General features: G+C 43.0%; 1 protein-coding gene across 2 annotated transcripts in view; it reads left to right on the top strand.

The window, feature by feature from the left end:
- Nucleotides 1-14,623, top strand: part of npdc1 (neural proliferation, differentiation and control 1) — a 100,198-nt gene extending 85,575 nt beyond the window's left edge. Inside the window, exons 4-9 of one of the 2 annotated variants that reach the window (XM_033049144.1) lie at nucleotides 1,305-1,478; nucleotides 5,005-5,071; nucleotides 6,031-6,118; nucleotides 6,794-6,873; nucleotides 8,246-8,345; nucleotides 9,581-14,623. In XM_033049144.1, the coding sequence (XP_032905035.1) occupies nucleotides 1,305-1,478; nucleotides 5,005-5,071; nucleotides 6,031-6,118; nucleotides 6,794-6,873; nucleotides 8,246-8,345; nucleotides 9,581-9,652 (581 nt within the window). In that variant the 3' untranslated portion in view covers nucleotides 9,653-14,623. The remainder of the gene's footprint in view (nucleotides 1-1,304; nucleotides 1,479-5,004; nucleotides 5,072-6,030; nucleotides 6,119-6,793; nucleotides 6,874-8,245; nucleotides 8,346-9,580) is intronic. The other variant, XM_033049145.1, reaches the window with a different exon arrangement.
- Nucleotides 14,624-14,846: the final 223 nt, after the last annotated feature.

Genomic DNA, 14,846 nt, shown 5'->3' on the forward strand with positions numbered 1-14,846 from the left:
CACTGAGGCTTGGTGCAGCCAACGCCAAGGGTCTGTGGGGGAGGAACACAGTCTAGGGTCTTTCCACTGCTGGACATTGGGGGGCAAGGTCAATGGTGGGACTCCCCTCATACAAGGGTTAGGGTTATGGCCACGTGAGTGACAAGGGTGCCTTTACAAATTATATTTTTGTAAACATCACCAATTTTAACGTCAATAAATTTATGTATAGCCGTTGAGAATGCCAGAAGAGTTTTTGCATTGTTCTTGTTTTTTATTCTGAATAAAGTTTATTTTTGGGGGGGGAAATGCCTTTTTTATTTTTAAAAAATTGGCTGCTCTATGATGGATAAATAAGGGGAGGATGAGGGGGAGAGAATACACTAGAGAGAATTGAGGAGGGATGTAAAAGGAAGGGAGGAAGCAAGGGGGGAGAAGTAAAAGGTGTAGAGTGATAGTGAAAGAGGAAGGGATTTAAGAGCAAAACAACAGAGAGGAAAGAATGGGAGTCTTGTGTGAAGATAATCATGGGCTCTGTTGTATGGTCAAATGTTAGATACTCAGCGGGTCAGGCAGCATCTCTGGAGAACATGGATAGGTGACGTTTGGGTCGAGGCTGCCTGACCCACTAAGTTACTCCAGCACTTTGTGCACTGCAGTCACCGAAGAAGGGTCCCGACACGAAACGTCACCTATCCATGTTCTCCAGAGATGCTGCCTGACCCGCTGTGTTACTCCAGCACTCTGTGTCCTGAATTGGCAAGGAATAAATATTTGACCACCTTAAATACATCAAGATAATTGCTGCCTTCATGATATGTGGGTGTAAATTATGAATTACTTTGCCTTCCTCAATCCTTCATTACTGCAGGAATGGGGAGAGCAGCAGATAGCATTCCATCTCCCACATCCCCTGATATTGTTGGAGCAGGACTTTACTTCTTTGCACTGCCATCTCTTCAAATTCCCACTGAAATCATCTCAACATACCTCGACTCCACTTGGTCCAATCCCTCCCGACCTGGGTCCACGACACCCCACACGCTCTTCGTCTCTTCAATGACTTCTGTTTTCCAAGCTCCCACTCCCTCATCTACTAGTGTGGACTCGGTGGGCTGAAGGGCCTGTTTTGGCACTGTAAATCTAAAACTAAACAAATGAGTCTGAAGATGTGTCTCAACCCGAAAGGTCACCCATTCCTTCTCTCCAGAGATGCTGCCTGTCCCGCTGAGTTACTCCAGTATTGTGTGTCTCTATCTCCTTTAAAAAACGAAATTGATCCCTTGTCAAATATAAGTTTCCGATGCAATACTTTGTGTTAACAGTTAACAGTTTGGAAGCTGCTCAAGTGCAAGATGAATCGAGGGTAATTCGTGCAGGCCAACAATCTGGCAACCTTGTGACTACAAGCACACCGCAACATAGATCTACTAAAGTGGCAGCCGTAAAGAGTCATCCAAAGAAATCACCGGTTCCTGCCGCTGATGCTGTCCTGCTCAGTAAGTATCCATTGCATTTCAGAGGAAGTGGATTTTTTAGGTTGTGTGGGTGTTTGTAGATTTATTCACAAATTGCTGGTAAACAATTATAATGCAGCTTGTGCAGCTATTCTTTTCCAAACCATTTGGAATGACTTCAGGGATTGAAAGCACCTGTTTTGCAAAGTTCAATCATGGTTTCACTAGCCCTAGTTAGATTCACTAGGGTTAGCAATTCTTGGTAGTACAAGACGAGAATAGTCGGCACGGTGTGACAAGATGGCGCAGCGGTAGAGCGACTGCCTTACAGCGCCTGACACCCAGGTTCCACCCTGGCTACGGGCGATGTCTGTACGGAGTTTGTACGTTCTCCCCGTGACCTGCGTGGGTTTTCTCCGAGATCTTCGGTTTCCTCCCATATCCCAAAGACATACAGGTTTGTCGGTTAATTGGCTTGGTGTAAATGTAAAAATTGTCCCTAGCGTGTGTAGGGTAATGTTAATGTGTGGGAATCGCTGGTCAGTGTGGACTCGGTGGGCCGAAGGGCCTGTTTGGGCAATGTATCTCTAAAAGTAAATAAAAAATAAATCTAAAAGTAAATAGGTGTCACGGTAATCAACAACGTTCTTTATCTGTGATGGGCTGCATGACTCGAGTCCGCATATTCTTCTGATCTGATTGCTTCACCATCTATGAATTGTGAGGCTGCAGAACTAGCCATGCTGACTCTGATCTTGGTGGTTAGTTGAATTGTGGTCTTAGTTTAGACATTTTGTGGCACAAATAGAACTCTACCCTCATGGGTTCAGTGAATTTAATAGCACTGAGAGTTTTGGTAAAGAAAATCCATCAGGAAAATGTTTAGCGATTTTTGTTTGTATGAATCTGCCAGCACACTTACTGTAAATAAATCATTTGGACTTCATATGCCAACATCTGGAGTGGGATTATCCACTATAAATTTTAAACATGCTTTGTAGACAGTTTCATTAGCATCAAAGTGCAAACCTAATGATCACGCATCCTTAGTTTAATTAGGCAATCATCATGTATTTCAGGCTCCTATTAATCACAGGCCATTGAATTGTGAAGTACCGTCTAATTGCCGATTGACTGCATCAACTAGCTCCTAAATTAAACGGCATGACTATTCTTGAAATGAAAACTTTGTGTTTCCCAGTTCATGCCCTTATTAGTGCAGGGAAAGTCAATATAGACAATGCACATAATTCAGTGTGGCTTCTGCAAGTTAAAATTGCCAATCACAATTTAAGACTTTAATTGAGAAACAAGGAACTGCAGATAGTGGTTTACAAAAAAGGACAAAAAGTGCTGGAGGATGCTCAGCAGATGAGGCTGCATCTCTGGAGCTCCATCATCAAGTTCGCTGACGACACCACTATTGTGGGGCGTATCACTGATGGGGATGAGTCAGAATATAGAAGAGAGATCGAGCAACTGTCCATATGGTGCCAGCGCAATAACCTGGCCCTCAACACCAGCAAAACCAAGGAACTGATTGTGGACTTTGGAAGGAGTAGGAGGGGGACCCACAGCCGCATTTATATCAACGGGTCGATGATTGAAAGGGTCAAGAGCTTCAAATTTCTGGGCGTGCACATCTCTGAAGATCTTTCCTGGTCCAAGAACACTAACGCAATTATCAAAAAAGCTCATCAGCGCCTCTACTTCCTGAGAAGATTACGGAGAGTCGGATTGTCTAGGAAGACTCTCTCTAACTTCTACAGGTGCACAGTAGAGAGCATACTGACCGGTTGCATCGTGGCTTGGTTCGGCAATTTGAGCGCCCTGGAGAGGAAAAGACTACAAAAAGTAGTAAACACTGCCCAGTCCATCATCAGCTCTGACCTTCCTTCCATCGAGGGGATTTATCGCAGTCGCTGCCTCAAAAAGGCTGGCAGTATCATCAAAGACCCACACCATCCTGGCCACACACTCATCTCCCTGCTACCTTCAGGTAGAAGGTACAGGAGCCTGAAGACTGCAACAACCAGGTTCAGGAATAGCTACTTCCCCACAGCCATCAGGCTATTAAACCTGGCTCGGACAAAACTCTGATTATTAATAACCACTTTCTGTTATTTGCACTTTACCAGTTTATTTATTCATGTGTGTATATATTTATATCATGGTATATGGACACATTTATCTGTTTTGTAGTAAATGCCTACTATTTTCTGTGTGCTTAAGCAAAGCAAGAATTTCATTGTCCTATACAGGGACACATGACAATAAACTCACTTGAACTTGGAGAACATGGACCTATCCACGTTCTCCAGATGTCTGACCCGCTGAGTTACTCCAGCACACTGGGTCTTTTGAAGATTTTTAGTTTAGTTTAATGTCACGTGTACCGAGGTACAGTGAAAAGCTTTTGTTGCGTGCTAACCAGTCAGTGAAAGACAATACATAATTACAATCGAGCCATCCACAGTGTACAGATAAAGGGAATAATGTGAATAACGTTTAGTGCAAGATAAAACCAGTGAAGTCCGATCAAAGCTAGTCCAAGGGTCTCCAATGAGGTAGATAGTAGCTCAGGACTGCTCTCTAGTTATTAATAGGATGGTTCAGCTGGGAAGAAACTGTCCCGGAATCTGGAGGTGTTTAAGAAAGAACTGCAGATGCTGGAAAAATCGAAGGTAGACAAAAATGCTGGTGAACTCAGCAGGTGAGGCAGCATCTATGGAGAGGAATAGATGACATTTCGGGTCTCGACCCAAATCGTTGCCTATTCCTTCCCTCCATAGATGCTGCCTCGCCTGTTGAGTTCCTCCAGCATTTTTGTCTATCTTCTGAATCTGGAGGTGTGTGTTTTCATACTTCTATACCCTTTGCCTGATGGGAGAGGGAAGAGGAGGGAGTGGCCGGGGTGCAACTTAATTCCTCACTCGCTGTAACCAAACGCAGCAACGGATGACCATACCCCACCACAGAGCTTGCTGCTTACCCTTGCACGCAGCTGCTTTGGAGCAAAAGTAGATTTGTTTTGGACAGATTGTCTGAAGAAGGGTCTCCATTCGAAATGTCGCTCATTCCTTCTATCCAGAGATGCTGCCTGTCCCACTGAGTTACTCCAGCATTTTGTACATATCTTCAGTTTAAATCAGCATCTGCAGTTCCTTTCTACACACTATATCTGTTCCACTGTGAAATCTCCTCAGGTATGCCTACTTTGAAGAGGTTCTGCTCCTCTCTCCGACAAGAGTCCTGCAGCAGTCTGCAGAAGGGTCTCGACCCCAAACGTCACCCATTCCTCCTCTCCAGAGATGCTGCCTGTCCCGCTGAGTTACTCCAGCATTTTGAGACTATCTTCAGTGTAAACCAGCATTTGCAGTTCATTCCCTCACAGTAGATTTACTTAACTTGCTGGTGTTGTATCCCAATGATTTAAGTTCCTGAGGGAGTTTGTTAAAAGTGAAGGTGATATCAGTCTAGTTTTAATAAAGTGCAATTTCATTCAAAGTAGAAGTTATTATGAGGTATGTAGAAAGTAATTAACATTGACCTGTTATTTATTCCTCAGCTTTGATCATTGTATGCACAGTGGCCGGTGTTTCAGGATTAATCATTGCTGGCGTCTGCTGGTACAGGTGAGTCTTCTCAAACTGCTTAAAGGGATTAATAAAGAATCTTACATTCAGAATAAAATGGGATGTTGTTACTCTGTTGTAGGCTTCAAGCTTTCCTCCAAGTAAAAAATAAATAAAGGATAGGCTTTGAAGATCTTGAAGTGCTAAACGATAAAACGTGAAGGAGGAATGTGACTTTTTGTTTTCTTGAAACGAGGGCAACTGGGAACTGATCTTAACATGATGTAACATAATAGAGTAGTAAAAAGCTGAAGATGGAATATTCTTTGACTCTATAACCTTGACAATATAATGACAGATACGGTGATAGAATGTTCAGTGTGGAACATGGAACAGTGTAGCTTCGCGCCCCTTCTTTATTCTAGAATAACCAAATTCCATTTGCCTACACTGTGGTCTGTATCCACCTATTCCCTGCCTAAATAGTACAGGTGTTGGGGGTTATGGGGAGAAGGCAGGAGAATGGGGTTAGGAGGGAGTGATAGATCACCCCACGACTGAATGGCAGAGTAGACTTGATGGGCCAAATGGCCTAATTCTGCTCCCATCACATGAACATAATTAGTTTGGTTTAGAGAATCAGGGCAGAAACAGGCCCTTCAGCCCACCGTGTTCACGCCGACCAGCGATCCCCGCACACTTACACTATCCTACACACACTAGGGACAATTTACAATTCCGCCAAGCCAATTAACCTACAAACCTGTACGTTTAGAGTGTGGGAGGAAACCAGAGATGCTGGCGAAAACCCACGCAGTCACAAAAAGAACGTACAAACTCCGTACAGACATCACCCGTAGTCAGGGTCTCTGGCTCTGATGCAGCAAGTCTACCGCTGCACCACCACGCTGCCCTTTTCTAATTTTACATCGCAAAATATAACCCAGTTTGAATAAAATGGAATTTCTTTATCTCATTCACAGGATGTGCTTATTATATGATTTGTTTTTTAATTCTAGGTTACAAAAGGAAGCAAAGTTAAGTCAGAAAACAGATTATGTAGGTTACGGCATAACTGGATCCAACGCCCAAATTGAGAAATCTGTGGTGAGTTCAAGGAGTCTATACCTGAACTGAAACTTGAGTGCTCATTAATCTAAAATGTCTGTCCTATTTCTCACCTCACCTGATGCTGCCCGAGATCATAAATATTCCTGTTTTTATTGCACCCAAAAGTGATTAGTTCTGTGAAAAACACTAACCAGAATTGACATGGCACAATAGAGTACCATGAACAGTTTCTTTCACTGTTTTAGGTTCAACCCTTTCAATAAGCATTTCTTTACCCAATACCCATGCAAATAAACAATGCAAGTGGTGTAGTGTCGTTAAACCCATCACTTGAATGCCTCTCTCTCTCTTTTTTATTTTTTCTTCACTTCTCCCAGACCCTAATCTTAAAATTCATAATTATTTTTTTATTCAACGTTCTCACTTATCTGTGTAGGAAAGAACTGCAGATGCTGGTGTAAATCGAAGGATGACACAAAATACTGGAGTAACTCAGCGGGTCAGCCTAAAGAAGGGTCTCAACCCGAAACGTCACCCATTCCTTCTCTCCAGAGATGCTGCCTGTCCCGCTCAGTTACCTCAGCTTTTTGTGTCTATCTTCGATTTACTCCAACATCTGCAGTTCCTTCCTACACATTACTTTAGAGATTCTTGCAACGGATACTCAAAATATTATATGTACCTTCTTTATGAATGTATCTCTTTGTTTAGAATGGAGACAATAAACTGGCACAGAGTGCTCAGATGTACCACTACCAACATCAGAAGCAGCAGATGCTATCAATGGAAAAGTGAGTATTTTGAGTAATTCATTTAGTGGTAGTGAATCTCATACAATCAAACAAAAAAATTAAAATGGATTGGGAATTGCAGTTCCATTCATCAATGACATTAGATAGACAGTTCAAGGTGCTGGAGTAACTCAGTGGGTCAGGCACCATCTCTGGAGAAAAAGGATGTGTGACGTTTCTTGTCGGGATCCTCCTTCATACACGAAACATCACCCATCCTTTTTCTCCAGAGATGCTGCCTGGCCCGCAGAGTTACTCCAGCACTTTATGTCAACCTTCTGTGTGAGCCAGCATCTGCAGTTCCTCCCTACAGTCATCAGTGACCTTGTTGACCACAGGATGCTCTTGGTTAAGAACATTGAGGCTGTTCCAAATCATTCATCCATGCTACTTAAAATTGAGATCAGCCGATGCGTTTTATTCATGAATTGCACCATTGACAACCGAGAAACAGCATTGAAAAAACTAATGGACTGGAGTTGGTGCGTAAATAGAAGAGAGGGATGTAATGCTGAGGCTTTAAGGCGCTGGTCAGTCCGCATTTGGAATATTGTGAGCAGTTTTGGGCCCCGTATCTGAGGAAGGATGTGCTGGCGTTGGAGTGCATCCAGAGGAGGTTTACAAGAACGACCCCTGGAACGATTGGGTTAACATATGATGAGTGTTTGACGGCACTGGGCCTGTACACGCTGCAGTTTAGAAAGATGAGGGAGGACTTCATTGAAACTTACCGAATAATGAAAGGCCTGGATAGAGTGGGTGCGGAGAGGATGTTTACACTAGTGGGAGAGTCTAGGATCAGATGCCATAGCCTCAGAATAAAAGGATGTATCTTTATAAAGGAGATGAGGAGGAATTTCTTTAGTCAGAGGGTGGTGAATTTGTGAATCTGTGCCTCAAACAGCTGTGGAGGCCAAGTCAATGGATATTTTTAAGGTGGAGATTGATAGATCAGTCTGGACTTGTTATGCAGAAATTGATAGATTAGTACGGCCTTGAATAGTATGGGTGTCGGGTTATGGGGAGAAGAGGGAGAGATAAATATCAGCCATAAGTGAATGAGAGAATAGTTGATGGGCCAAATGGCCCAATTCTGCTCCTATCACTATGAGGAAGTTCAGGAAAGAAATTCCATTTGTGTATATTTGATAGGGATCTCTACATCATTAAAGCCCAACATGCTTCAAAATGCTGACTTACCCAGGGTTTTCTCACTTTAAACCATATTTGTGTAACTTTGATATTACAATGTTAGCAAGCTAAATAATTTTGCCAGGACCTCTGCTGTACATTTTGGATTGGGGAAGGGCTGATGCACTATTCCAAATGTTGGATATTGTCCTTCCTTCACAATTGCACTTTTGCTATGCAGAAATAAAGATGAATCCAAAGTACCGGATTCAGCAACAGAATCGGAAGGAGAAAATGAAGATGGTGATTTCACAGTATATGAATGCCCAGGACTGGCTCCTGTAAGTACCAAAGTAATGTGAATGTAGTCTGAAGAAGAGTCTTGACCCGAAACGTTACCTATTCCTTTCCTCCAGAGATGGTGCCTGTCCCGCCGGGTTACTCCAGCATTTGGTGTCTCTCTTTGGTGTAAACCAGCATCTGCAGTTCCTTCCTACACAGAGTAATCATTGAACAGTTATACTGCAGACGTTAGGCTTTCCACCAATTGTCCGTGCTGGCTCTTTGTGAATCTGTGCCTCAAACAGCTGTGGAGGTCAAGTCAATGGACATTTTTAAGGTGGAGATTGATAGATCAGTCAGGACTTGTTATGCAGAAATTGATAGATTAGTACGGCCTTGATTAGTATGGGTGTCGGGTTATGGGGAGAAGAGGGAGAGATAAATTGTCCCCTCCTTTGGTTTTTAGTTTGGAGATAGTTTAGAGATGCAGAGTGGAAACAGGCCCTTCGGCCCACCGTGTCCGCACCGACCTGCCATCCCTACACATTAACACTACCCTACACACACTAGGGACAATTTTATATTCATTTACCAAGCAAATTAACCTACAAACCCATTTGTCTTTGGAGTGTGGAAGGGAACCGAAGATCTCAGAGAGAATCCACGCTGGTCAGAGGGAGAACGTACAGATAAGCATCCGTAGTCAGGATGGAACCTGGGTCTCTGGCGCTGTTGGGCAAGTTGGGCCGAAGGGCCAGTTTCCACACTGTATAACTTTATGAGCCTCTGACACATCGCACTAGTAATCCACAGTTTACAAGCCTCCAATGGAGCCACAAGAAACTGCAGATGCTGGAATCTTTAACAAGAAACCAAACTGCGGCAGGAAAAATACTGACCAAGTTTTACTGCCGCTCCTGCCATTGACACTGTTATTGCTGCTTGTTGTGAATAAAGTGCTGCAAGGACAAAGCAGAGGAGGGAGGTCCAGCGGCCTTTTCTTATGTTAATGCTCCTCACAGCTAGGCAAAGAGAACAGATATTAGCCATATTATTACATCTTTATAAGCCTATTAACATGCAGTGTTTTCTGAGCGGCAGTGCTTGTGAATCAGCAACAAACCCATTCACAGCTCGCTCCCTTGCTTGCATTCTGAAAGGGAAACGTTTCAGGTAGGCTGGGGAGACTGAATGGCAATGGCACCAGGCAGGCAGTGTTAAACAGAATACCCATTTCCTCCACATCTTCCTGCTGTGTCACAATATCTGCCTTTCTTTTTTTTGCTCGCCACAGACAGGAGAGATGGAGGTGAAGAATCCACTTTTTGATGATTCATCTCTACACCATCCACCGACCAGTAGTTAGATTGTCTGCTATCTCTTTGGACTATACACACTTCAAGAGGGGAGAGTTATCTACATCTCAAGAGATCGTTCAACTGTGCACCAAAGGACTGTCTGCATCTCCATTGATCTGTTTCTGACTGTGGGGGAAATTCAACCACAGCCCCAAGTCGCAACCCCCATCCTGGTGGTATAGTAAAGTCTGTATGCTTGCTGCCTCCTTAACTTTTAGTCCTGTGCTGCTGCTGCTGCTGCTGCTGCACCAAAAAACCCACCTAAATGCTCATCTTTACATTCCTTGAGCAGTTCATGGGAGACTTTCATCCCCGGAATCATCTTTCTTCTGAAAAGGCTTGTAATTTATGAAGGATTGGAGAGTGATGGGAGGATCCATATTGACGAGCTGATCTGTGACCACTGTTCCTGTTCAATGGTTTTAGAGTTAGATAGCTCTTCTGCAGCTCTTGTGCAGTAGACAGACTGGTAGTCAGTTAACAAAGCAGCCAATGTAGCAGTAGTTGTTCCGCACCCTCCTGGCTGTGGTGAAGTGCGGTGATATTCTCCAACTGATCAGTAAAAATAAGGACTGAAAGTGCAAGGAACAGTATATCCGCTTTGATAAGGTGATTACTGTGCATTTGTACAGCACTCACCCTGTTGTAAAGGCTTCTCTCGGGATTATTAAAGGGAGCTTGATTAGTATGGGTGTCAGGGGTTATGGGGTTGACAAGGGAAGACAGATCAGCCACGAATGAATGGCAGCATCAACTCGATGGGCTGAATGGCTTAATTCTGCTCCTAGAATTTATGACGTGGATATTTAATTTGTAACTAATGTCGGGTGTGTTCACAGAAGTAGTCTAATTGCTCAAATGCCATTAATTCTCTGTTGCTGCAATCCATCAGTGAGTGTGATTCTATCAGAATTAGCTGTTTTTCAACTGTCCCTAACTTTAAGTGAGGTAATTGAATGGGGTAATTATCAATGCCCCACACAAATTAACATTCACCTTGAAGATCTTTCCACCTGAATTCTCCCGCCGTACATCAAAACTGAAGGTATTATTCAAAAGTTTTGAGGGTGCAAGTTGATTCATATTTAGTGAGGGGTGCTGAAACAGGAGACTTGGATTCAACACAATAGATAGCCCTGCCTCCTCATCTTGCATGCACTATGTGTACGGTCGATTCTTTACTGCCTCCCAAGTAGACTTGCTGGAAGTATACTACAATGTCGCTATTGTTTGCCAGCCTTGCATCTTTCTCTTACCCAACGCTCCGCGTTTATTAAAGTGCTACATTTCCTTCACCACAAAGAGAAATAATTTTGATTGTTTGCCTGTGAGCTGAATTACTGGCAGTGAACATAAACGCTGATACTTACACAATCAGTCCTTGGTTTAATGAAAAGCAACGGAGTTCCATTCTTCACCCTTTGACAACTTGTGAAAAACAAATTGATCCATCTGACAGTGGTTATGGTCGTACTTGCGGCATTAAAATGTGATCAAGCTGATAGCTTGTGGTGTTAGAGCAGAGAAAAGAATGATAAGCTGTTTTGAAAACTCTGCCAGTCACGTCTACCCACTCTGTCCACTATGGTTGATGTTCAATAGTCTGAGTGAGGCCAAACGTATATTGGAGGAACAGCACCTCATATTTTGCTTGGGCACCTTGCACCCCAGCGGTATGAACTTTGATTTCTCTAACTTTCACCCTTGCATCCCCTCTCTCACCGTCCCTATCCTACCCTAGTCATCATACTAGTTTTACAGTCGTCCTGTTGAGTTCCACCCTGTACAACTCGTTATCGCCTATCTCAAGCCAACAATGGACCATTGTGGGCTCCACCTTTCCTTGATTTTTGTTGCTTTTTGCATATCTTCCATTCATTTGTCCTAAGACCTGTCTATATCTTTAGACTCTCTCTCCCCCCCGACTCTCAGTCTGAAGAAGGGTCTCGACCCGAAACGTCACCTATTCCTTTTCTCCAGAGATGCTGCCTGTCCCGCTGAGTTGCTCCAGCTTTTTGTGTCAGCCTTGGATGTAGCCTAAAAAAACCACGTGTTCATGAAAGAGCCAGATCAGCCACCAACCAGCAATGGGCAATAAATACGGTCTTGCTAGCGTCCTGGAAATAAGTATTAAAAAACCTCGACTGGCTTCTGACACTATCATCAAGCAAGCAGTTTGCTCAATAATTTGGTTTTTTAAGCTAATTTTGTTGAGGCTATGGAGACCTCCCCCCCTTTTAAAAACCCCATTCTTCCTACTAGGTATAGACGTTTCGTCGCCTATTTCCTTCGCTCCATAGATGCTGCCTCACCCGCTGAGTTTCTCCAGCATTTTTGTCTACCTTCGATTTTCCTGCATCGGCAGTTCCCTCTTAACCATTCCTCCTACTGATAGGTTCAAGCTGGAAAGCTAGTGCGGCTGAAATGGGCACATGTTGTACCTCAGTTGAGCAGCATCAAAGGCAGGGGCTTCTCTGTCTCAAACTGGGAAAATACGAACTTTGTATGATAACCATATAAATGCCTCTGTACGAATACGTTGTGTGATTGTAATATAATTGAATGTAAATGTAGGGGGTAATTTTCACAACAAAAAATGAAGGGAATATCTACATCGTGTAAGTTGAATGAAACAAATTTTAATAGAAATGAAATTGTTTATGTGGAAATTTATTGAAACTGAAACCTAGTTAAAACTAGGTGATATTTTGTTTACAGGCCAACTGGTGAAGTTGTTCAAAGCCTTTGTATTGAAGAAAAATGATTCTCATGCTCCACTTTACACTTGATGGTTTAATGATAAGTGAAATGACACAGTTAATTTGGGGATATGGTTTGTAAAGTATTCTTTATTCGGATTGATCCTACACACAAATATAGAATATAATGTAGAAGTTACCCGAGGTTCAAATCAGATTAGAATCAGCTTCCTCCTGAACTGCCTGTTTAACTGGTTTAGAGATACAGCATGGATACTGTCTCTTCAGCCCACCGAGTCCACGCTGGCCATTGATCACCCGTTCACGCTAATTCTATGTTATCCCATCTTCTCAACCCACGCCCTGCGCACTACAGTAAATCCTCAGAGATCAATAACCCCACAATCCTGCACGTCTTTGGGTCGTGGGAGGAAACCGGAACACCCGGAGGAAACCCACGCGGTCACAGGGAGAACTATGTGCAAACTCCACACAGCCAGCACCCAAAGTCAGGATTGAACCTGGGTCTCTGGCGCCGTCAGGCAGCAGCTCCACCTGTTGCGCCCCCTGGTGTCAGCAGGTGATTGAGGCCCGGCAACTACTGGGCAACCATCTTTAGCAAAATTGAAAAAAATGCAGGGCTCGTGATTCTGCGCTGTATCTCTAAAACTAAACTAAACTAAATCCGCATCTAAGATGGAAAAGTGGTTAACATTTTAGTTTTAATGCCCACACTCGACTGTGTGTGAATTCATACAGTACAAGGGGAGATCGTTCTGCCCATCGTCCTGGTGCCTACCCTTTTAAACGGCTACAAAGTTAGTTCTAACCGAAGATGGGCACAAAAAGCTGAAGTAACTCAGCGGGTCAGACGGTATCCCTGAAGAAAAGGATGTTTCTTCACAATAGTCACCTATTCCTTCTCTTCAGAGATGCTGAGTTACTCCAGCTTTTTGTGTCTATCTCTGATTTAAACCAGCATCTGCAGTCCCTACACTAAATGAGTTCTAATCCCCTTCTGTTGCAGATTTAATTAAACTTCACTTTAATTTTCAGATGGTGTTGACAGACTTGAATGTAACCAAAACATGTAAAAATCTACTGGTTGAATTTCTTGACCAGGAAATCTCTAATGCACAAATCAGTACCTTATATGTCTTCATGTGGTGGTTTACTTTAGTATTTGAAACACTACGTGCAAAAATAAAAAGCAGCAGCTTTAGTTTCCCAAATCTTGCCAATGAGGGTTAGAACCTAGAACATGGAATAGTACAGCACAGGGATCTGTTAGTAACCTGTTAGAAACAATTAAATCAAACAACCATCTTGCAGAAACAGTAACCAACTGGATAAACATTAAAACTACCTGGAAATTACTGCTTGCCATGTGAAGGGGAGTTAATTGTAAGCCAAAGATAGACACAAAGTGCTGGAGAAACTCAGTGGGCCAGGCAGCATCTCCGGAGAGAAGGAATAGGCGACTTTTCGGATCAAGACCCTTCTTCAAATCTTCAGTTTCTGAAGAAGTGGTCTCCAGTCTCGACCCGAAACGTCGACCTTTTCTCCAGAGATGCTGCCTGACCCGCTGAGTTACTCCAGCTTTTGAGTTTAGTTTATTGTCACGTGTACCGAGGTACAGTGAAAAGCTTTTGTTGTGTGCTAACCAGTCAGCGGAAAGACAATACTTGATTACAATCGAGCCATTTTGTGTCTATCTTTGGTGTAAACCAGCATCTGCAGTTCCTTCCTACACGTTAATTGTTAGCCAGCTCCTTTGATTAATTTTAACGCCGATGTTTCAATTGTTACGGTCACAAGTTTCCATCCCACTATCTATCTCGTGAGAAGAAATATGCTTTCATTTTAAAGTGCATATGCAATTTACTGTGCTGGCCGATGTTAATATTTCATTTGTGGAGGAGGCTTGGTTAGTAGTGGTTAAGTGAGGAATGATTTAAGTTATGAACTCTACAGCAAACTGCACAGAATGAAGTGCATCCAGAGAGCAGGTGACTGGCATTTGCTTTGGATCAGATGTTCTGTATTCACCCTCTTGGTTTCTTCAATCATTCTGTCATTTGGCTGCTGGAGCTGTGGTGAGCTGCAGCATCCCAGTGTTCTGCTCTGGATGTGTCTCGTGCTATTCCACTAAATGTCAACATTTATTGTTTTCCAGTATAATCAGTTTCTGCCAAACTAGTCACCATCTTTTCCAATATCTGTTCTTGCATATCGTATAATGTATTTTTCTGTGAAAATAAATTGATTTGTTGAAATGCTGTTTTGTTTTCAGTCCTGTTTTGTGTGTGGTGATTATTAAAAAATAATCTGTTCTTCTCTCAGGGTCTTTAACCTTGTTAATTTGTGGTGTCTGATTAGACAATGGTGGACCGCCAGGCCTGATATTACCAAAGTGCAATGGTTTCTTCATCGGCACGTGTACCAGGTACTGTGAAATATATTTTTGCATACAGCGCAGCAAAACTCTCTCCGTACATGAGCA

This window comes from Amblyraja radiata, chromosome 32 (genome assembly GCF_010909765.2).
Source record: "Amblyraja radiata isolate CabotCenter1 chromosome 32, sAmbRad1.1.pri, whole genome shotgun sequence".
NCBI classification, from domain to species: domain Eukaryota; kingdom Metazoa; phylum Chordata; class Chondrichthyes; order Rajiformes; family Rajidae; genus Amblyraja; species Amblyraja radiata.